Here is a 23,714-nt window from a genome sequence, read left to right on the forward strand (position 1 = left end):
GCAATCTTGCTCTGTGCTAAAGAAGTGTTTACAGACAGGCTTTCTTGGTGTGTGTGTGTGTGATCTTTTTTTTTGCCTGCCCACTTGGCTGTATGGACTAAGGTCACTTGATGATTATATCTTTACTTCCTTATTTCATTACAGCTTGGATGAGGAATTATTTGATGGTACTATCAAACATTGTTTTCATCATTAATTAAATTTCTCTCTCTCTCCTCTCAGAGGATGTAGGTGATGAAGGAGAGGAGGAGAAGGAATGCATTGGTTACAACATCAACATTGATGTCCACTATGGTCTCAAATCCAACAGGTAACTGACAAATCAAATCTAAGAACTTTATATGAGGATGCCTCTCGGCCATTGCCATTATACTACATTGATTATCATTAGATAATAGATATTTCAACATAAAAAATCCTTCTACCTTGTGGATGTTCACACTGTCACCATTTCTGTCATTCAGCTTGGCCCTTATCAAGAGGACAGGTGTCATCGACGCAGACAAGCCCATTTCAACGCAGGTTCGTGTCTTGACCCTGAGCGAGGACTCTCCCTATGAGACGCTGCACTCTTTCATCAGCAATGCTGTCGCTCCTTTCTTCAAGTCCTACATTCGTGAGTCTGGCAAAGCTGATAGGTGAGACCTTGATTTTAGGTATTTTATGAAATAATTATTTTCAACATCGATTTTATTCTGCCAATTATTTTTTGTGTGACCATAGTAGAGCATAACATTGTGGTAAAATAATGTACAAAATGCTGGTAAATGGCACCATAAGTTATCTATACCCAAACAGACAACTTGAAATTGGACCAGAATATATATTTTGTGTGTTTTCTGTAGTGTAAATGCCATATACAATGCACTATAAAAAGGGTTCACTAAACCCAATATTTGATTAAGAAAATCCTGACAATTGACAATCCCGTTAATTGTTTCATCCCCAAGATGAAGTGAAACAGATGTAGAATAAGATGGCGTTATTGAACCCAGAGGTGAGAACTGAAGTATAATGTCCATCCTTCCCTCCAGGGATGGGGATAAAATGGCTCCCAATGTTGAGAAGAAGATTGCTGAGCTGGAGATGGGCCTTCTACACCTGCAACAGAACATAGAGATTCCAGAAATCAGCCTACAGATAAATCCAATCATCACTAACATTGCCAAGCAGTTCTACGAGCGTGGAGAGAAGCCCAAGGTCACCGATTTTGGTGACAAAGTTGAAGACCCCTCCTTCCTGAACCAGCTACAGTCTGGTGTCAACCGCTGGATCAGGGAGATTCAGAAGGTGAGAAGAAACTGAGAGAGTAAAATTGGACATAAATTAGCAGAATGCTTTTCTGGAAACGTCAACGTATCAATCAGAATACAGTGGCTCAGTAAAAAGCTGTGTATTTTTATTTCAAGTGAGAAAAGGGATTTGTCAATTATGGCCTATTTACTTTAGGTTTGCCATGCAAAGCTTAAAATGTATTGCTTTACACACTGCCAATTGCCCAAGACTTTGATGCAGATATTGGCCAACCATCCCACTTTGGGAAATGAAACAATGAATATGTGCTCAAATTGATACAAGCGACCCAGTCGTATTCATCAGGTCTCCACTTGTCCTCTTCTTAGGTGACAAAGCTTGATCGTGACCCAGCCTCAGGCACAGCCCTGCAGGAGATAAGTTTCTGGCTGAACCTGGAGCGGGCCCTGAACAGGATCCAGGAGAAAAGAGAGAGCCCTGAGGTTCTGCTTACTTTGGACATCCTCAAGCATGGCAAACGTTTCCATGCTACTGTCAGCTTTGACACAGACACTGGTGAGATTCTGTCCATTGTAATGGGTGAAATGTATTTGAATGCTTGGTTGGGAAACAGTCTTAAGCCTGAATTATACTTAGTTGCAAATGGATGTTGTGCACCAAAATAGATCTACAATCTTATAATGTGTTGCAGAGCTCTGGATGTGCATGACTGACCAAAATATATATTTTTAGTTTTCTACTGTTATTATGAACGATTCATTAATCATGAGTTCTCTCTCCCAGGTCTGAAGCAGGCTGTGGAGACCGTCAACGACTACAACCCTCTGATGAAGGACTTCCCTCTCAACGACCTGCTTTCGGCTACAGAGCTTGATAAGATCCGCCAGGCTCTTATGGCTATATTCACACACCTGAAAAAGATCCGAAACACCAAATATCCCATCCAGAGAGCCCTGAGGCTGGTGGAGGCCATCTCCAGGGACCTGAGCTCCCAGCTTCTCAAGGTGTTGGGCACCAGGAAGCTCATGCATGTTGCCTATGAGGAGTTTGAGAAGGTAAGTGTGATTGTTTGACACACAGGTGTCATTCGCCATGAAATAGAAAATGATTCATTACTTCACAATACAATTATCGTGCAGCTGTATGTTGTTAGAATAAAGAGAATCTCTATCTCCCTAACGCCAGAAACGCCTCTATATGTCCCCTGTTTGTAGGTGATGGTGGCATGCTTTGAGGTGTTCCAAACCTGGGAGGATGAATATGAGAAGCTCCAGGTGCTTCTGAGGGACATTGTGAAGAGGAAGCGAGAGGAGAACCTGAAAATGGTGTGGCGCCTGAGCCCCGCCCATCGGAAACTGCAGTCACGTCTGGACCACATGAGACGTTTCAGAAGGCAGCACGAGCAGCTCAGGGCTGTCATCGTCCGTGTGCTCAGACCTCAGGTAGATGGTTGTAGTTGGTTTTTCAACAAGATGTCATCAATGATGGCAGTTGTCCGATGAATAATATGCCATTACCTTTACATGTATGATTCTGTAAATCGGCAATAAAGCAATATGGAGTTGTGTGGTCTCATTCACCATTTCTGCTCTGGTTCTAGGTTTCTGCTATCGCTCAGCATGCCGCAGGAGAGACTGTGGAGCCCCAGGACATCAAGGTGGCTGAAGTCATGTTTGATGCCGCTGATGCCAATGCCATCGAGGAGGTTAACCTGGCATACGAGAACGTCAAAGAGGTTGACGGCCTGGACGTGTCCAAGGAGGGCATGGAAGCCTGGGAAGCTGCCATGAAACGCTATGATGAGCGCATTGACCGTGTGGAAACCCGCATCACCGCACGACTCCGTGACCAGCTGGGAACTGCCAAGAACGCCAATGAGATGTTCCGCATCTTCTCCCGCTTCAACGCACTATTTGTGCGCCCCCACATTCGTGGCGCTATTCGAGAGTACCAGACGCAGCTCATCCAGCGCGTGAAAGACGACATCGAGTCTCTTCACGATAAGTTCAAGGTCCAATATCCTCAGAGCCAGGCTTGTAAGATGAGCCATGTACGTGACCTGCCGCCTGTGTCTGGTTCCATCATCTGGGCCAAGCAAATCGACCGTCAGCTGACTGCTTACATGAAGAGGGTGGAGGATGTTCTGGGGAAAGGCTGGGAGAACCATGTGGAGGGACTGAAGCTGAAGCAGGATGGAGACAGCTTCAGAGCCAAACTCAACACCCAGGAGATTTTTGATGACTGGGCTCGTAAGGTATGGTTTATCATTTAGCTTGATGCCATTTGCTTTCTTTGGGCAATATTATTATTTATAGCTAATAACTTTGGCTTTCACATACACACACCATTTTATTTTCTACCATTATCATCCATTGTAATTGAATGTATTTTGTACATCAGGTACAGCAGCGTAACCTCGGTGTGTCTGGCCGCATCTTCACCATCGAGAACAGCCGTGCCCGCGGCCGCGCCGGAAACATGCTCAAACTGAAAGTCAACTTCCTCCCAGAGATCATCACCCTTTCCAAGGAGGTCCGCAACCTCAAATGGCTGAGCTTCCGTGTTCCGCTGGCTATCGTTAACAAGGCTCACCAGGCTAACCAGCTATACCCATTTGCCATCTCTCTGATTGAAAGCGTGCGTACGTATGAGCGCACGTGTGAGAAGGTGGAGGAGAGGTTTTCCATCTCTCTTCTGGTGGCTGGGCTGAAGAAGGAGGTTCAGGCTCTGGTTACTGAGGGCATTGCTCTGGTTTGGGAATCCTACAAGCTGGATCCATATGTCCAGAGGCTGGCCGAGACGGTCTTCAACTTCCAGGAGAAGGTTTGTGTGGAAACATGGCTTGGGTCAAATGTAGGGAATTTTAAGTAGAGTCTTCATCAAAGTATAAAACTAAAGTGTTTGTTCGTTTATTGGTGACCTGTAACATTTACATGCAGTCTAGATATAGACTAATTAAATTGCACTTTAAGTACCAAATAAAAATGGTTTTATTCAGGATGTTGTCTGTATCAATCAAACATTGAAGAGGTAATTTCTCGTTTCAGGTGGATGACCTGCTGCTGATTGAGGAGAAGATTGATCTGGAGGTTCGTTCTCTGGATACTTGCATGTTTGAACACAAGACCTTCTCTGAGATCCTCAACCGTGTTCAGAAGGCTGTGGATGACCTCAACCTGCACTCCTACTCCAATCTGCCTATCTGGGTCAACAAACTTGACATTGAGGTCAGCCTGAAAGTGATCAGCCCATGACAGTGCATGCTAAAATATTTGTGTACATAACGCACTGAATGAACTCTATCTACATGGCTTACCTATGTGTTAGAAACATTTAGTTAAACTTAGTATAATTATTTTCTCTGTAGATTGAGCGCATCCTGGGAGTGCGCCTGCAGGCCGGCCTGAGGGCTTGGACCCAGGTGCTCCGGGGCCAGATGGAGGACAAGGCTGATGTGGATATGGACACTGAGGCTCCACAAGTCAGCTATAAACCTGGAGGAGAACCCAAGATCAAGGTAGCCTGAAGTGGACATCGGTTCCATCATGTTTGTCTATGTCGACATTGACAATAACATCTAAATTAGTAAAGATGTACACGTTTTTCCTCCACGATACCGATTTCAATTCCCATAACTTGCGTTTGGTTGATGCAGAGTACCGATCCGGAACCAGTGTGTAATTTAAAAAAAATCACACGTGTGAACTGAGTGGTGCAAATCCCCCCCCCCCCAACGAACCATGACCATATACCAATACAACTATAGTAAATGTATAGAAAAAAATTCAAAGACAGATGCCCTGAGATGGAACACCACAGAAGTGCAAAGTGTGTGAGGAAGAGGAAAACCCTTAGAGAAAAGTTTGTGGATTTAAGGGTTACAATCCAGAAGGTTTCTCTCTGGAGCAACTGTTTCAGTCTGTCACCGCTTCTCACAGTTTTAGGGATGATTTATATAGCAATAATCTTTAAAGAGCTTGGATTGACGTGATGAATAATTGATGACTGTAAATTACATTATCACGTAACAAATTCCAAGGTATTGGAATGGCAGATAGACTGACAGCACTTATACTGGTATTGGTAGTGGAACAACTCTATAAATGACTAGAACATCAATTCTATACATTAGTAGGACATTTTGGGGAAAATGTTGAGACATGGCAGTAGTTGTTCTATCTTGGCAGACGCATAAACATGCTGCAAACAACAACAGTCTTGTGGGTGCTCCTGACGGTTTTGAATCACTCTGTCTTCCAGAATGTTGTCCATGAGCTTAGGATCACCAACCAGGTGATCTACCTGAACCCACCCATTGAGGATTGTCGCTACAAGCTCTATCAGGAGATGTTTGCCTGGAAGATGGTCATCCTCTCGCTACCCAGGATCCAGAGCCAGAGATACCAGGTTTGGAGACTTGGAATGATCAGGTCTTGAATTTGGCTGTGCATTGTGTGTTCAACAAGGGAGGAGAGATCCAAAAGATGCATAAATATACAGAATATTGAATGCATAATGAAGACATGGCGGTTGCAGTGGTGCATGGAATTCTTAAAAGTCTTTCTACCACTTATTCGTCAGGTGGGAGTCCACTATGAGTTGTCCGAGGAGGAGAAGTTCTACAGAAACGCCCTCACCAGAATGCCTGATGGGCCTGCTGCTTTGGAGGAGTCCTACAACGCAGTGGAAGACAACGTCGGTGAGGTGGAGCAGTATGTCAAGGTAAGGAAACGAGTACTTTTAACCCATTTAGGACTGAGGCCGATTCTGTTAAGAACACAAATAGTCAATGTCTATCTTGTACTGTGTTTTGTTATGTTTTATAATAATTTCTTCAAATTATTCTGCATGTATTATTTCTTGATGCATTCAATTGTGATGTTCTCCCTTATCAATATATTTTGTTTACACTACCAGGTGTGGCTGCAGTACCAGTGCTTGTGGGACATGCAGGCTGAGAACATCTACAACCGTCTTGGTGAAGACCTTACCAAGTGGCAGGCTCTGCTCGTCCAGATCCGCAAGGCCCGTGGAACCTTTGACAATGCAGAGACACGCAAGGAGTTTGGACCTGTGGTCATTGACTATGGCAAGGTAACAATGACCGGACTCATGACGTTTTCGGTGTTCTACACTTGAGCTATCGCACATTCCTTTATGTGGCCTTTTATTAAATGCTACTATTTATTTATACTCCTGACTACAGGTCCAGTCCAAGGTGAACTTAAAGTATGACTCCTGGCACAAAGAAGTGCTAAGCAAGTTTGGTCAGATGCTGGGTAACAACATGCAGGACTTCCACTCCCAGATCTCCAAGGTAATGTGGTTGTAGGACTGGAGAAGTTGTGGAGAATCATATCCTATTCCTATTTGTAACTTCAGTACATTGATTGTAATAATTTGAAGGAAATCAACAATGTACTTTTCTACTCCGTCTAGTCTCGTCAAGAACTGGAGCAGCACTCTGTGGACACAGCCAGCACCTCGGATGCCGTTACCTTCATAACATACGTCCAGACTCTCAAACGGAAGATCAAGCAGTTTGAGAAGAATGTGGATGTATGTGCAACTTGTGTGCTTTCATACAACAGCGTGCCTTCTTGATAGACCAGGCCGGGTCCTAAATATCCTTCTATCCTTTCCACAGTTGTTCCGCAATGGGCAGCGTCTCCTGGAGAAGCAGCGGTTCCAGTTCCCTCCATCGTGGCTCTATATCGATAACATCGAGGGAGAATGGGGTGCCTTCAGTGACATCATGAAGCGCAAGGACACCGCCATCCAACAGCAGGTGGCCAACCTTCAGATAAAGATCATCCAGGAGGACCGAGCAGTAGAGAACCGCACCACCGACCTTCTCACCGACTGGGAGAAGACCAAACCAGTCGCTGTAAGACAAATGGACAACCGTTTGACACATGAAGAAAAGGTTATTTAGAGGGATTGCGTGTCGTTCACCGTCATGTTTAACTGACACTGTTCCAATAGGGGAGTCTGCGTCCAGAGGAAGCCCTCCAGTCTCTCACCATATACGAGGGCAAGTTTGGCCGCCTCAAGGATGACCGGGAGAAGTGTGCCCGTGCCAAAGAGGCCCTGGAGCTCACCGACACTGGCCTGCTCAGTGGCAGTGAGGAGAGGGTGCAGGTAACAAAGTAACACAGTATTTGTGTGCCCACTACATTTTATCTTGTCTAGAACAACAACATACAGTAGATGGCTATACAACCAAGGCCTCTGTTGCCTTCACTTGTAGGTGGCGCTGGAGGAACTGCAGGACTTGAAGGGGGTGTGGTCGGAGCTGGCCAAGGTGTGGGAGCAGATTGACCAGGCGAAGGAGCAGCCATGGGTGTCAGTTCAGCCACGCAAGGTAACGCAGACACAAGCATGCAGTATGGTGATCTGGTCATTCATTGATCTTAATGACTTTTCGATGTCAAACGGTCTACAAGCTCACAACTTGTTGTATCTTGACACATTGTGAGCTTTTAGCTATTTTCAAAAACTACTTTGACTAGAGTTTAATCCTAGAACACTAAACCCGGGTGGTTTTCACCTAGACAATTATATTTTTGTAATTTTCATAAAATTGCTGATGTCTGAGGTGGATGGGTCTTTCAAAACCTTCATGATGCTGAGTGACATGATAGAAGCTAGGTTTGTTCCCCTGTCCACATCCCTGTACCATACGAGCGCTCCTCACTTCACGCAGGTGTGATTGTTCGTTTTCCCCCCAGCTTTGTCTTTGTACCACGGAAATGATTTGATTGGCTGAGCACGGAATGTGATGTATGATGATAAGAGTGTCCCTCACTTCACACGAGTGATCTTTTAGTTTGTTGTGAAAAGTTATGATGAAATATGACAGAGCACCTCAAGTTGCCATGTATAGCTGTATTACTTATTTTGATGAGAAATATTTTTGAGGGGCACTAGCCTATATACAGGTTTAATGTTTGTTTTTACGTCATATTGTCCCTCATTATGTCATATTGTCTCTTTATTGTTAATGGCATTTAATGTTTGTGTTGGCACCGTTTGTTTTACATTACATTGGGTCAAATGTACCTGAGTTTAGTGATGCTTTGACAAAAGTTACGTTTAGTGTTCTAGGGTTAAGTGTTTAATGTGTTCTGTATTTGTAGCTTCGTCAGAGTCTAGACGGCCTCCTGAACCAACTGAAGAACTTCCCTGCAAGATTACGGCAGTACGCCTCCTACGAATTTGTCCAGAGACTGCTCAAGGGATACATGAAGGTCAGGCCCGTCTATCTATTATTGATACTTATAGCTAATAGCAGAATTAAAAAGATATTCTTGCTTTCTAAAGCAAAGACTTTGGTTATTTGCTATAATCCGGTATTACTTTTCTCAGATCAACATGCTGGTGATCGAGCTGAAATCTGAGGCTCTCAAGGACCGTCACTGGAAGCAGCTGATGAAGCGTTTGCATGTCAACTGGGTCCTTTCAGAACTGACCCTTGGCCAGATCTGGGATGTGGACCTGCAGAGGAATGAGATGGTTGTGAAGGATGTTCTCCTGGTGGCCCAGGGAGAGATGGCTCTGGAGGAGTTCCTCAAACAGGTGACGAGCAAAAGATCCCCTAAGTATCATGCTTTTGTTGCAATGAAATGCTGCGACTGAAAGTAATATTTTATCATGTATTCTGTGATGAGGCCATGAATTACCCTGGGTAGCATGTAGGTATACGCCAGACAGTATATGGTCCAGTCATACTTAATTTATATTGTTTATATTTTTCTTTTCTACCTCACCCGCAACTTGAAGATGTCTAAAATGAGCTGGTTATTATAGTCCTATGCCTCTCTCCTCCTGGTTCGCAGATCCGTGAAGTGTGGAACTCCTATGAACTGGACCTGATAAACTATCAGAACAAGTGTCGTCTGATCAGAGGCTGGGACGACCTCTTCAACAAGGTCAAGGAACATATAAACAGCGTGTCTGCCATGAAGCTGTCCCCTTACTACAAGGTTGGTACAATTCTATATACATAAAAATGGCATTCTCATATGAAAAAGACCAAAGACCAAACTCTGTCGTTCTCCTTCTCGTCGTGCCAGGTGTTTGAGGAGGATGCCCTGAGCTGGGAGGACAAACTGAACCGCATCATGGCTCTGTTTGACGTTTGGATTGACGTCCAGCGTCGCTGGGTCTACCTGGAAGGCATCTTCACTGGCAGTGCTGATATTAAACACTTGCTGCCTGTTGAGACTCAGAGGTTCTCCAGGTAATTGGATGACCCCAGGTTGCCTGGGACACTGTCCCAGGGACAGGCACACTACCTTAAAGCTCAACACAGTCTCCTACATCTGACAACATAATTATTGTTAAATTAGCATAATCATTATTACCTGCAAATAAACCACAGTAAATAATTCTAGTATATTCGACAACCACAATATCATTTGACTATAATCTGACTGTCTTTATTCCCCAGTATTAGCACAGAGTTCCTGGCACTGATGAAAAAGGTGACCAAGTCACCTCTTATTATGGATGTGCTGAACATCCAGGGAGTGCAGAGGTCCCTGGAGAGGCTGGCTGACCTGCTGGGCAAAATCCAGAAGGCCCTGGGAGAATACCTGGAGAGAGAGAGGTCCTCGTTTCCCAGGTAGGATGTCGATACTAGGGAAATGTGAATACTTATGTAAATATGATGAGCCTTGTGAAAGGCTTTATAAATATCAGCCTTTAATCCTGAATCACTCTTGAGATTTCCAGTCCTATAGAATAGATCCACCCACTCAACCATTGACTGATAAACAGTGTTCATGGACATCTCTCGCCCCCAGGTTCTACTTTGTGGGAGATGAAGACCTGCTTGAGATCATCGGCAACAGCAAGAACGTGCCCAAACTGCAGAAGCATTTCAAGAAGATGTTTGCCGGCGTCCACAGCATCCTGCTCAATGAGGATAACACCGTGGTGCTGGGATTCTCTTCCCGCGAGGGCGAGGAGATTCTCTACAAGACGCCAGTCTCCCTCGTTGATCATCCCAAGATCAATGAGTGGCTGACGATGGTGGAGAAGGAGATGAGGGTGACGCTGGCCAAGCTGCTGGCTGAGTCCGTCACTGAGGTCACCTCGTTCAACAAAGGCACAGTTGTCGACTTGGAACAGTACATGTCCTGGATCGATCGCTACCAGGTAGGTAACGATCAACCTAGGAAAAGGAACAGACTACTTCTGAAATATTTGATCCCTTCTCAGTCCTGCTTGTCATATCGTTTGAAAATGTATTAGGAGTCTACACAAAGATACCTGGAAAATTGTGAAATGCAGCATTCTTTTATTTTTTCACTTAATTTTTATTGAAGGAAGAATAGACACAAACAAAAACTCAACTAACAAGACAATACGGGAAAGAAAAAGGACAAAAAGTAAAAGAAAAAAAGGCTGCATTTTTCATATTACAATAAACATTCAATGAAATTCTATTGCAATATCGCTAGGCTGAGAGAGAAGAGATTCCACTTTTCCCATTTTTTATAGAATTTATCCTAGTTTTTCCATAGAATACAGTTCCTCAATAATGTCCATCCATTGATCTTTCGTTGGTGGGTCCTGTTGGTACCAGCGTCGTTGATTAAATATTTATCATGTGTTCGAAACTCTTCAGGGATATTTCCCAACAGTAGAAAAGAAACAGACAGAGGTATCTCAAAACACAGAATGGACTCCGAAATGCAGCATTTTAACCATTTTCAAATACCTGTTGGAACATAGCCCAACAAAATAATATCTACAAATGTGGTTTGAGAACTATTTACTCACATATAACATGCTACAGATGTCTAGTCTATAACAACATAACTTGTAAAATCAGGTGAGATGGCACATTCAGAAACAGATAATTTAGTGAGTAGATAATTGCTGCGGTCCTCATGTTCTCACCATTCAAATACTGACAACCTTCCACTACATCCATCTCTCCTCTCGACAGGCCCAGCTTGTGGTTCTGTCCACCCAGATTGCGTGGTCTGAGAACATCGAGTCGGCCCTGACCACCATCGCTGGTGGTGGAGACCTGAAGCCCATGCAGGATGTGCTCTCCAACGTGGAGGCAACCCTCAACATGCTGGCTGACACCGTGCTAATGGAACAGCCCCCTCTCCGCAGGAGGAAACTGGAGCACCTGGTCTGTAGATTGAGATGATTGTGCAAAATACATTTAGAGGAAATCTGTCGGTTAAGTCATGGGATGAAAGCCAAATATTGTCTAATAAAAACAATCTCTTTCTCCCTCTCAGATCACCGAGCTGGTGCACCAGCGTGACGTGAGCAGGAGGCTGATCAAGAACAAAATTGACAATCCCAAGTCCTTCGAGTGGCTCAGCCAGATGCGCTTCTACTTTGACCCCAAGCAGACGGATGTCCTGCAGCAGCTGTCCATCCAGATGGCCAATGCCAAGTTCAACTACGGCTTTGAATACCTGGGCGTCCAGGACAAGTTGGTGCAGACTCCTTTGACTGACCGCTGCTACCTGACCATGACCCAGGCCCTGGAGGCTCGTCTCGGAGGATCACCATTTGGTACGTAGATGGAAACTCACTCACTCACTCACTCACTCACTCACTCACTCAGGTACTTAACATTACTTGTACCCCCTTTCCTTCTTCCAGGTCCTGCCGGAACAGGAAAGACTGAGTCAGTGAAGGCTTTGGGACACCAGCTGGGACGCTTCGTCCTGGTCTTCAACTGTGATGAGACCTTTGACTTCCAGGTACACACAGCTGTGTTCACGTAATATGTTTATAGGCCAACCTGTGAAACATAACAAAATGTATACAAAAAGCCATGAGATGAACAGAGCAGCTATGTGGCGTAGCAGCCCTACGCTAACTTGCTTTTTGTTTGTGCTTGTAACGTCCTGCTCTTCTTCCTCTTCAGGCCATGGGTCGTATCTTCGTTGGTCTTTGTCAGGTGGGAGCGTGGGGCTGCTTTGATGAGTTCAATCGTCTGGAGGAGAGGATGCTGTCTGCCGTCTCCCAGCAGGTCCAATACATTCAGGTGGCCTTGAAGGAGCACAGCAATCCCAACAGAGACAGGAGTACGTACCCAAATACCCCTTACTTTGTGTACCATGTAATAAAGAGCGCAAAATAGGGTGATGTTCGTGAACCATTAGAAATGATCTGGAATGAATAATCGAATCCTTCACCTATCACTTAAAAAAATATATATATATTTTTAAGTGGTGCAACCACTTCTACATCCAGCAATGTCCGTGTAACTGTTTGTGTACGTACGTCAATGAGCACGAGTGGTGTGCGCATGCGTGCGCGTGCACCACTGGTGTGCGCACGCACCCGCACCCGTGTGTGTAGTGCCGTGCATGTGCGCGTGCACCACTGGTGTGCGCACGCACCCGCACCCGTGTGTGGACGTTGTTGCTACATACATAGCGTCAATGCTAGCGAGCTAAAATATAGCCATCCTTGCTCTAGAAAGCACCAATGTTTCCATCTAGACCACCGGATTATCAGCAAAAACCTCTGAAAATCGCGCTAATTGACCAAACCATGGAGAGCTCTGTAGATTAGGAGTTATTCATCTTTTAGTCTGCCTGTATAATGGGAGGTGGACGGCAGCGCGCATGCGCGATCCATAATAAAGCAGTAGCCCAAGCCCACTGTGTGCGTGTGGTGAGGAGCAAACTATGGAGCACATCATAGAAGTTTGTCCTCTCCAAAGACTGGAAGGAGGATTAATCACCCTCCATACAGCAGACCAGGAGGCAACCGCTTGGTTTAAGGAGTTTGCATTCGCTAAATAAAAATAAATAAAGCTAATCTAACGGAGCAGAGAGAGACAGAGAGAGAGAGAGAGAGGGGAGTTGCACCACTTGGTTCACACAGGTGTGATTATTTTTTTTGTTTGAGACAAACGGCAAAGTTAGTCGGGATCGGGACTCGAATCCGTGACACACTTTAATGCTGGATTACCAGCCAAGGTGCCTGGAACGCTAAGCCCTCTCAGGCCGAATACTTCACCCTTTACTGGGGGCATATATCAATCCACAGCCCCTCTCACTTATCCCTGTTAAGCTAAGAATCTCATCCACTTCAGAATGTGATTATGGTACTATGCTACATATCTGTGTTGGGTTTTCCTTCCTAGGTGCACCAATCACCACTGAGCTACTGAATAAGCAGGTGAAGGTGAGCCCAGACATGGCCATCTTCATCACCATGAACCCTGGCTACGCCGGCCGCTCCAACCTGCCTGATAACCTGAAGAAGCTGTTCCGCAGCTTGGCCATGACCAAGCCTGACCGACAGCTCATCGCCCAGGTCATGCTCTACTCTCAAGGCTTCCGCACGGCCGAGATCCTCGCCAAGAAAATTGTGCCCTTCTTCAAGTATGTACTTTGTAGAAGTAGTAAGGCGTGTGAGAGGTAGAACCATAGTGCTCCGGTATAATGTTCCCGTTTGTTGTATAATCTTCTACGAACGGAATCCCTAGAGCAACAAGAATGGATATCTTGGGTCTCGGTGGCACAGTCGGTAGTGCTGTCGCCTCTAGCTAGAAGGTCCTCGGTTCGATTCCTGCTGGGGACGCTGGGGGCGTGTTCCCTCCGCGTCATCAGTGCCCATACCCGAGGCGGGGTTGGTGAAAAGGCCTTTCTGTGTGGAGTTTGCATGTTCTCCCCGTGTCCCCTAGGGTAGGTACCCTCACAAAAACATGAAATAATCCTGGTCTCTAAACTACCTCCCCCTGGCCAGCCGGGGCGCCTGATGGAGGGGAAAGGAACTGGTCGGAATAACGTGTTCCTTCCACGCGCTACGTCCGGCTGGGGAAACTCTCCTCTTGTCAGGTGAAAAGAAGCAGGTTGGACTCCTCATGCATAGAAGGAAGCATGAGGTCAGTCCCCCCAGGTCAGAGAAGTGTAGCGCCCAGGATTGCATTAGATAATTGACACTGGGTTAAAAAACGGGTTACAAAATTGTAGTTTTGTAAATAAAACATAAATTGATTTCTTCCTGAGAGAAATTCTTGCATTGTAAAGGGCACTTCTCCCCTGCATTGTCTCAGGCTATGCGACGAGCAGCTGTCATCCCAGAGTCACTACGACTTCGGCCTGCGTGCTCTCAAGAGTGTGCTGATCAGCGCTGGCAACGTGAAGCGTGAGCGCATTCAGAAGATCAAGAGAGAGAAGCGTGAGCGTGGGGAGAATGTCGACGAGAACGAGATCGCAGAGAACCTGCCTGAGCAAGAGGTAACGTTATAATTAGTTATAATAATTTGCACGATTTCCCCCAACTTATCTGATCAAACGATGATGTACAGAAAAAGTTGATTGGTCATGTTGCTCTGTTCTCTGTTTAGATTCTCATCCAGAGCGTCTGCGAGACCATGGTTCCCAAGCTGGTGGCCGAGGACATCCCCCTGCTGTTCAGCCTGCTGTCAGATGTCTTCCCTGGAATACAGTACCACCGCGGTGAGATGACTGCTCTGAGAGAGGAGCTGAAGAAGGTCTGCGCAGAGATGTACCTCACCTACGGAGATGGTGATGATGTGGGCACGCTGTGGGTCGAGAAGGTATAAAGCCCATGTTTTCTTGTATATCGGGTATCATTTGAATATAAAACATGTATATACTACATGCAGTGCATACAGTGTGTGTGTGTGTGTGTTTCCTCTAACGTTGTCACATTATCATTCATGCGTCTTCCAGGTGTTGCAGCTGTACCAGATCACCCAGATCAACCATGGTCTGATGATGGTGGGTCCTTCAGGCAGTGGCAAGACCATGGCCTGGAGGGTTCTGCTAAAGGCCCTGGAGAGGCTGGAGGGCCTCGAGGGCGTGGCCCATATAATCGACCCTAAGGCCATCATCAAGGATCACCTGTATGGAACCCTGGACCCCAACACCCGCGAATGGACCGATGGCTTGTTCACACACATCCTCAGGAAGTGAGTTATTTTGTATGTGTGTCTTTTTTTTGCTGCACTTGATCTTGTATGACAATTGTTGACCAGCAGGAGGTGTAAAATAGTAGGAAAACTGCATTGATGTGTAACCTACTTGCTTCATTTATGCTCTACAACCCAGAATCATTGACAATGTGCGCGGTGAGCTGCAGAAGCGCCAGTGGATCATCTTCGATGGTGATGTTGACCCAGAGTGGGTTGAGAATCTTAACTCTGTCCTGGATGATAACAAGCTGCTCACCCTGCCCAATGGAGAGCGTCTCAGCCTTCCGCCCAACGTAAGGAGATCCCAACTCCTCGCTTCACTCCTTGTGATTAGTAAATAGGTGTTGAGATGGAACTCAAATAATGGGCAATTGACAAGATTGATGGTGCCACTGCCTGCAACATGGAAGAACAAGGGATATCATAGCATCAGCAAATTGACATTAAAACCTTTAGTGTACAAACTTAGATTCTAGCTGGTGCAGGACAAGTTACAATACAGACATACAACTTTAAATTCCACCATTCCATTACAGCAATCCTTTGGATATGCATGAAAGAGATTCGTCTGTCTTGTGTGTTTTATTGCAAGGTTCATTAATTGTACTCTACTTCCTCTCTTCACAGGTACGCATCATGTTTGAGGTGCAGGACCTGCAGTACGCCACCCTGGCCACCGTGTCTCGCTGCGGCATGGTCTGGTTCAGTGAGGATGTCCTCAGCACTGACATGATCTTCAACCACTTCCTGGCTCGCCTTCGCAGCATCCCATTGGATGAGGGAGAGGACGAGATGAGGGGCATGAGGAAAGCCACCGAGGATGAGGAAGAGACTGCGTCGCCTATGCTGCAGGTGCGTTTGTGTTCCTATGCTGCAGGTGCGTTTGTGTTCCTAGTTTGGCCGTAACTTTTGAAAATAACATGACAAAGGTAGACTTGTATATTTTACTTTTATTTATTTGTTTTATTCATTTTGACAACAAAAAAGGGAAAGTTTTCTCCTGCAATGACATGCCCAAAATATGTATCTGTTTAACCCATTCGTTTTTTTTCAGTATTTGTGTACAGTAGTTAGTTGACTAGCAGACGAGGCGGAAATCTAACAACCAATGCCAATATGCGCTCAGTGACTGATCGAGTATCAGCGTTGGCCTGAAGAGGATATCACACCCTGTAAACACACTATGCTCTCCTTGAACCTCCAGATCCAACGAGATTCTGCATCCATCCTCCAGCCTTACTTCACCTCCACAGGGCTGGTCATCAAGGCCCTGGAGCATGCCTCCAAGCTGGAGCACATCATGGACTTCACCCGGCTGCGCTGCATGGGCTCGCTGTTCTCCATGCTGCACCAGGCCTGCCGGAACGTTGCACAGTACAACAACAACCACCCTGACTTCCCCATGCCCATCGACCAGCTGGAGAGATACATGCAGGTACTTATGATGGGCCTAAACTATGCTTAAGTAAATATGCTCTTAAGTAAAAAATCACGATTTTAATTGTATTATTGATTTTATCACATATAGCGCCTTATGGCTTCTTTATGCTCTTCTTTATATTTTTAGTAAATAGTTATAGTCGTTTGTAAATGTTTTTTGCTGTTTTGACTTTGAGTGTAATGCACCAAACTCAATGCACCAAAGCCACCAATGAAACGTAACTATATCGTTGTATCCCTACAGAGGTATTTGATCTACGCCGTGCTCTGGTCCTTTTCTGGTGATGGACGGCTGAAGATAAGGGCGGAACTTGGAGAGTACATCCGTCGCATCACCACGGTGCCACTCCCCTCTGCTCCCAATGTTCCCATTATCGACTATGAGGTACGCAAGCACTCCAAATTGTATTCTAAACTCTTACGAAGAGGTTACATTTGATGCTCTAAAATGGTTGTTAATCAAAGTGATAAGCTTTTTGTTCTTGGCAACTATGCAAGGGATAATGTATGACACGGCGGTAGTTGTTGAAAAATAATGACTGATGGGATGTTTAAACACAGATGAACATCCTGAAGGGCATTATTTTTCATACACTATCCTGCTTATTACATGGCTATGTATTTCCTGATTATGGTAATGATTTGGAAGTATTCTGCCCAGCTGCAGCACAGTCACCTCAGAAAACAAGGAAGTGAGTTGATCAAATAGAATACATTTTCAGTTACTGCATTGTCCATTTCTCGCTTCAAATGTTTTCAAAAACATTCTTGAGATCAATGTTTAGCTATAAATGACATGGTGTGTTTGTTTACATGGCTGTCATGTTGGATACAGCATAAAATCCAAGCAGCACAGCAGGTGCTCTGAGGCTTTGATGAGACAGCGGTCTGTTATCAAGAAATAACACACTGCTGAATTCAGCGATTTTACCAATCGGAATCAAGCATTCAACCAAGCCATGTAATAACATGATGTCATTCTTCTTATGTTAAAAAGGGTATGTTGACAAATTTGTCTGTCCTGATGAAGGTCTAATCGACCGAAACGTCCACGGTCCACCTAATAAAGATTCTTCATATGTTAACAAATCAGCCACAATAAAACAAAAAAAAATCTATTTTGTAGTTTGACATCACCTCCTTCTGATCCCAGGTGTGCATCTCAGGTGAGTGGCAGTCATGGCAGGGCAAGGTTCCCCAGATCGAGGTGGAGACCCACAAGGTGGCATCCCCAGACGTGGTGGTTCCCACGCTGGATACTGTTCGCCACGAGGCCCTGCTGTACACCTGGCTGGCCGAGCACAAACCACTGGTGCTGTGTGGCCCTCCAGGCTCTGGAAAGACCATGACGCTGTTCAGCGCTCTCAGGGCTCTGCCTGACATGGAGGTGAGAGGAAGACCATTTGAGAGATGTTCAAATTAAACTCATTCACTGTTCGCTGTTCTGCACCTGTCTGTATTGCGCCGGTTGCCGTGCGACGGAAATAAACAGGAAAAAAAAAAGGTGAAAAGTCAGTGCGCTTATGATTTGTTTTAAATCCATTTAGCTTTTTCCAGGCTGCGTTTTTGACAAAAACAAGGCTGATTTGTGGCTCATAAATCGTCTTACCGGTATGCTCACGGTTACAAAATGTTTGTTTTGGGTGAATTAAATAACTTTTTCCGGACACGTTACATAGCCGGTTTTACACTTCCTGTCTTCCATTTCCGAGTGAACGGCTTTCAAAATCAGATGGTTCTCACAGTTGACTTACATTGTGGCATTCCTCGAGTTCGAATTCAGCCACTAGATGGCAGCGACTGAGTTAAGCTCATTTTGTATGCCAGGCCTTAGTGAACCTAGTATAGTTGTTAATATTATAGTTGTATATTCGCTAATTAATCCTACTACATTTATTCTATCAAATATTTAACCCACTTTTCACTTATGATTAACGTTTTAAAATTATGTTGTCACTTTATCTACTTTGCCAGGTGGTGGGTCTGAACTTCTCCAGCGCCACCACCCCAGAGTTGCTACTGAAGACCTTTGACCACTACTGTGAGTACCGCCGTACCCCCAACGGCGTGGTCCTCGCCCCCATCCAGCTGGGCAAGTGGCTGGTGCTGTTCTGTGACGAGATCAATCTGCCTGACATGGATAAGTACGGCACACAGAGGGTCATCTCCTTCCTCAGACAGGTATAATGTCACACACAGACGATACAGTATTTCTGTTCTATTTCAATGCTAATCTTACGTCTCCACCTACTGATACCGGAGGAAAAACAGAAAAAAAGTGTAAAACCAGCACATACTGCTTTGAAAACCAATCCTGATATTGTCCCAATATGAAGGACCGCCATGACGTCTTTGCATTGGTGCTGCAGTGCTATTCTTTTTAGGTTATTTCTGAATTGTTTCAGTTTCACACTGGTGGAGCCTGTTGATTGACTTTAGATATCACTGGATATGTCGGTAGCCAGAGATCTCTGATAGTCAAATGCTAAATGCCTAACTAACCCATTCTGACCGGGCACCCATTTTGGTGTTGGCATCATGTTATGCTTTAGCTATTGAAAAATAGCAGATCTACAAGCTCATATCGCGCCACCGAGTGGCGCGATACGAGCTTGTAGGTCTGCTATTTTTGAAAAATCGACAGAACGACTGACATTTTTAGAATCTGATCTCAGGTCAGAATGGGTTAATCAGACCAGTGTGTGTCCAGTGGAAACCTCGTATGAATCTGATCTCAGGTCAGAATGGGCTAAACTAATGCCTGTTGTGTTTTCTCTGCAGATGGTCGAGCACGGCGGGTTCTACCGCACATCCGACCAGACTTGGGTCAAACTGGAGAGGATCCAGTTTGTTGGAGCCTGTAATCCTCCCACTGACCCTGGCAGGAAGCCCCTAACACACAGGTACAGTACCAGGCCACATTCCTGCATTTTTAAAGCCATACTTCATAATTTTTTTTAATTGGAAAAAACTAAACCCAAAAGATAAATTCTGAAATAGGGTGAAAAAACAGGTTTGTCACTGAGCTGTGTGGTGTTGTGTGATATGCAGGTTCCTTCGCCATGTCCCTGTGGTGTACGTGGACTACCCAGGTCCTGCATCTCTCACACAGATCTACGGAACCTTCAACCGTGCCATGCTGCGCCTCATTCCAACCCTACGCACCTATGCTGAACCACTTACTGCTGCAATGGTTGAGTTCTACGCCATTTCTCAGGTAACGCGCAACACACCTTATCCGTTACCCCGTATCCATATTGTCCTATTTGATCATGTCTCATATCCATGTTGTCCTATTTTTAGTTAAATTAGGGTTGAGAATAAATCGATCAAATCTATTGAATCTGTATACTGTTTTATATGCTTGAAATCTCATCACCCTCTGTAATGCCTACAGGAGCGTTTCACCCAGGACACTCAGCCCCACTACATCTACTCCCCCAGAGAGATGACCCGCTGGGTCAGGGGGATCTTTGAGGCCTTGCGGCCCTTGGAAACCCTTCCTGTGGAGGGCCTCATCCGCGTCTGGGCTCACGAGGCTCTCCGCCTCTTCCAGGACAGGTGGGTGAAAGTGTAATTAATACCAGTGGCTGTAACGGTAATCTCAGATTATATTCTGAAAACCATGTTGGTTTGAAATATTGATGTCTTTCAAGAGACTATAGCAGCTCCTTAAATGCTATAAATGGACTGCATTTATCAACAATTGAATGTATCAACAATTGAATGTATCAATAATTTGTGTGCTTTATCCAGACTGGTTGAGGACGAGGAGAGACGGTGGACGGATGAGAACATCGACATGGTGGCTCTGAAACACTTCCCCAACATTGACAAAGAGAAGGCACTCACAAGACCCATCCTCTACAGCAACTGGTTGTCCAAGGTGAACAGCCTACAAACATGACATAACATTCCAAATGGCTGCCGTTCGAAAGCACTCCGCTGGGTTGTGCAAGTTTATATTTAGGGTGGAAATAATCGTTGCAGCACTAGTTATATATTATGTATATTCCTGTGTTTTTTAATAAATGTTCTCTTATGGGGGTCACTGGCATATCTCTTCAAATGGGGGTCCACGGGCTAATTCGTGTCAATTTGGGGGTCCTTGACATGAGTCAGTTTGGGAACCACTGTAGTAAGCCTCTTCTCTCTGCAGGACTACATCCCAGTGGAGCAGGAGGAGCTGAGGGACTACGTGAAGGCCCGTCTAAAGGTCTTCTACGAAGAGGAGCTGGATGTTCCTCTGGTGCTGTTCAACGAGGTGCTTGACCATGTCCTCAGGATTGACCGGTGAGGACCATTTCCAGCCTTTGCTACTGTTCGCAGTCTAGCGTGGTTCGAGAATTGAAATAAGAGTTGCTGTCATTAAACTTCGTGATTGCCTTTGTCATGGTGGAACACGAATCAATGTTGTGAGAAGTTGTGGTTATTTTCTGTATTCGAGTCCATCTCGATCTTGCCATTTTTATGCTTCATTTTAGACGTGATATTGTAGACTAGAGACGGGAAACGATGGGAATAGAGAGTAAAGACAAGACGGGTAAATTCAAACTCTGATCCCATTTGCTCACCAGGAGAAAATAGGCAAAAGTGCAGTGTGCACCAACTAGATGACCCGCCAGGCAGGCGCCCCATTTTTCTGTTGAGCCAGTCTAAAGTGCATTTCCTTTTTTGCCCTCCTAGAATCTTCCGCCAACCCCAAGGCCATCTGCTGCTGATCGGTGTGAGCGGGGCGGGAAAGACCACCCTGTCTCGCTTCGTAGCCTGGATGAATGGACTAAGCGTGTATCAGATCAAGGTTGGTAGCCCTGCTGTTGCTTTAGGTCAATACCTGTACTTGTTGGATTCCTTCTATTGGCTGAGCGATGTTTGCACGTGTTTAGGTGCACAGGAAGTACACAGGAGAGGACTTTGATGAGGACCTGCGCACAGTTCTGCGTCGCTCCGGTTGCAAGAACGAGAAGATTGCCTTCATCATGGATGAGTCCAACATGCTGGACTCCGGCTTCCTGGAGAGAATGAACACCCTGTTGGCCAACGGCGAGGTAACACGGTGTCATTTTCCGCTTTTATTTTATTTCACATAGGCAAGTCATTGTTAAAATCGTGAAAATGTATTGACTCAAATTTCGATCCAAAGGGGCGATCAGACCACTGACATACGCAGCAAGCTCGCCAACTCACGCTCTGATTGGCTGAGCCATTCACAAGTAGGGATGGAGCCGAAAATCGGGTCCATTACAAACCAGATTCGGCATTTATCGAGACCCGAGTATCAATAAGCTTTTGGTTTGTCGAGCCTGTTTTCGGATATAGCCGCAGCAGCTGATGTCATGGCATCGCTATATAATAACAAGGGGCAGGTGTGTAGTGTGGATTAAAGGATTGACAAGGGGGGTAGCGCATCTCTGGCCGATAGATGTGAAGTGTGAACGGTTTTGCCGTCATGCTAATGCCGTCAGTTGTGTGCTGCTGCAGATCAACCGTCCTCTTCCACCCAAGACATGTGGAGCTTGTTGCCCAGCAAGACTCTGTTGCCATAATTTATAGAGCTCCACAAGCTCACAACGCGGTGCAACCGGACGCAGTGTGAGCTTGTAGATTGGCTATTTTGCTGCGTCGTACATTAATGTATACATTGTGCTTTCAAAGTGACTGTACACAATTAACAGTTCTGTCTGTTAGAAAAGTACTGTATTTCAAGGCCCTAGTAAAATGTAGTGCAAAGGATGTTTTGATTGGTTAAAATAAAGGGAAGATTATAGAAAAATTATGCATATTCTGTTTGTGTGTGTGTGTGTGTGTGTGTGTGTGTGTATGTATATATATATATATATATATATATACATACATACATACATACAGACACGGCATACAAACTCTCACAACTGTCCAATAAAAATAAGGTTCTGTTCAGAAGGTATTATCTCCCAAAGACCTGGCTCGATAAGCCTGCTCTATAAGGTGATCGTTATCAATAAAAATTAACGAGCTCCATCCCTAGCTCACGAGTGTACGCACGCAGCGCCCTGATTGGCCGAGGGTGTCACCGGCATATACAGCCGAAAACCGTACTTGCACACGCTCTGCTCGCGCAAGTAACTAGGGAAGCTCCATTTTGACATGTGTACGTGCGCGCATTCCTCAGGTGCCGGGCCTGTTTGAGGGAGATGAGTATGCCACCCTGATGACCCAGTGTAAGGAGGGGGCCCAGAAGGAGGGCCTGATGCTGGACACTCACGAGGAGCTGTACAAGTGGTTCACCAGCCAGGTCATCAGGAACCTCCATGTGGTCTTCACCATGAACCCCTCTTCAGAGGGCCTGAAGGACAGGGCTGCCACCTCACCTGCTCTCTTCAACAGGTACTCCCACACCCCTCTCCATACATGCTCTTGAGTTACACATGGACCTTTACTGTGTATTCACTATATGTTTTGATTGAGGCCGATCTTCGAAATCCTTTTTATTTGTTTTATTTTTTTCTGAGATATCTATATCAGTCATGCTCAAACCTTTTCACGTGAAGGACCACCAGCATGATATGTATTTGGCTGCGAATCCCTGTCTCACAATATTTTGTTCCATGGATGTTCAGAAATAGCAGATCTACAAGCTCATAGCATGGCACAATGAGCTTGTATATCTGCTATTTTTGAATAGCCAAAGTCAATTGATTCCTCCCCCCGTGCCAGGTGTGTGCTGAACTGGTTTGGTGACTGGTCAACCGAGGCCCTTTACCAGGTGGGTAAGGAGTTCACCATCAAGCTGGACCTGGAGAAACCCAACTGGAAGGTGCCAGATTACATGCCCATCATCTACGACAAAATGCCCCAGCCTCCCCAACACCGTGAGGCCATCGTCAATGGATGTGTTTTTGTACACCAGACACTGCACCAGGTCAGACGCTTTTATCCATTTATTGGCAGGACTGAGATAATATTGTGTGTATAATTGTATATACGATCAAGTTTATTTAGTTTCAAGATGTGACATGTGTAGTAAACCAATTTATGTTTTATATTCTTATTTAGTTTTTGCTCTATTGTATTTTTTGCTATGGGGAAGAAAAAGTTAAATGTG

At 45.3% G+C, this 23,714-nt stretch overlaps 1 protein-coding gene across 1 annotated transcript in view; it reads left to right on the forward strand.

Moving 5' to 3' along the window:
* dync1h1 (dynein, cytoplasmic 1, heavy chain 1) overlaps positions 1–23,714 on the forward strand; it is a 43,521-nt gene that overhangs the window by 1,784 nt on the left and 18,023 nt on the right. Inside the window, exons 2-48 of the mRNA XM_080784011.1 lie at positions 223–310; positions 465–638; positions 1,035–1,290; positions 1,623–1,809; positions 2,038–2,309; positions 2,469–2,696; positions 2,855–3,508; positions 3,655–4,077; positions 4,302–4,481; positions 4,622–4,771; positions 5,515–5,661; positions 5,836–5,976; positions 6,172–6,348; positions 6,461–6,571; positions 6,694–6,813; positions 6,902–7,141; positions 7,240–7,395; positions 7,505–7,618; positions 8,394–8,504; positions 8,623–8,832; positions 9,093–9,239; positions 9,330–9,496; positions 9,707–9,880; positions 10,062–10,416; positions 11,213–11,407; positions 11,520–11,802; positions 11,893–11,993; positions 12,161–12,320; positions 13,391–13,631; positions 14,306–14,489; positions 14,600–14,812; positions 14,949–15,187; positions 15,327–15,483; positions 15,818–16,042; positions 16,395–16,625; positions 16,875–17,015; positions 17,784–18,017; positions 18,605–18,811; positions 19,412–19,533; positions 19,682–19,847; positions 20,028–20,191; positions 20,387–20,516; positions 20,790–20,923; positions 21,317–21,431; positions 21,517–21,678; positions 22,782–22,996; positions 23,327–23,531. Of these exons, the coding sequence (XP_080640137.1) occupies positions 223–310; positions 465–638; positions 1,035–1,290; positions 1,623–1,809; positions 2,038–2,309; positions 2,469–2,696; positions 2,855–3,508; positions 3,655–4,077; positions 4,302–4,481; positions 4,622–4,771; positions 5,515–5,661; positions 5,836–5,976; positions 6,172–6,348; positions 6,461–6,571; positions 6,694–6,813; positions 6,902–7,141; positions 7,240–7,395; positions 7,505–7,618; positions 8,394–8,504; positions 8,623–8,832; positions 9,093–9,239; positions 9,330–9,496; positions 9,707–9,880; positions 10,062–10,416; positions 11,213–11,407; positions 11,520–11,802; positions 11,893–11,993; positions 12,161–12,320; positions 13,391–13,631; positions 14,306–14,489; positions 14,600–14,812; positions 14,949–15,187; positions 15,327–15,483; positions 15,818–16,042; positions 16,395–16,625; positions 16,875–17,015; positions 17,784–18,017; positions 18,605–18,811; positions 19,412–19,533; positions 19,682–19,847; positions 20,028–20,191; positions 20,387–20,516; positions 20,790–20,923; positions 21,317–21,431; positions 21,517–21,678; positions 22,782–22,996; positions 23,327–23,531 (9,206 nt within the window). The remainder of the gene's footprint in view (positions 1–222; positions 311–464; positions 639–1,034; positions 1,291–1,622; positions 1,810–2,037; positions 2,310–2,468; positions 2,697–2,854; positions 3,509–3,654; positions 4,078–4,301; positions 4,482–4,621; positions 4,772–5,514; positions 5,662–5,835; positions 5,977–6,171; positions 6,349–6,460; positions 6,572–6,693; positions 6,814–6,901; positions 7,142–7,239; positions 7,396–7,504; positions 7,619–8,393; positions 8,505–8,622; positions 8,833–9,092; positions 9,240–9,329; positions 9,497–9,706; positions 9,881–10,061; positions 10,417–11,212; positions 11,408–11,519; positions 11,803–11,892; positions 11,994–12,160; positions 12,321–13,390; positions 13,632–14,305; positions 14,490–14,599; positions 14,813–14,948; positions 15,188–15,326; positions 15,484–15,817; positions 16,043–16,394; positions 16,626–16,874; positions 17,016–17,783; positions 18,018–18,604; positions 18,812–19,411; positions 19,534–19,681; positions 19,848–20,027; positions 20,192–20,386; positions 20,517–20,789; positions 20,924–21,316; positions 21,432–21,516; positions 21,679–22,781; positions 22,997–23,326; positions 23,532–23,714) is intronic.

This window comes from Protomyctophum bolini (assembly GCF_963924005.1).
Source record: "Protomyctophum bolini genome assembly, chromosome: 15".
NCBI lineage: Eukaryota > Metazoa > Chordata > Actinopteri > Myctophiformes > Myctophidae > Protomyctophum > Protomyctophum bolini.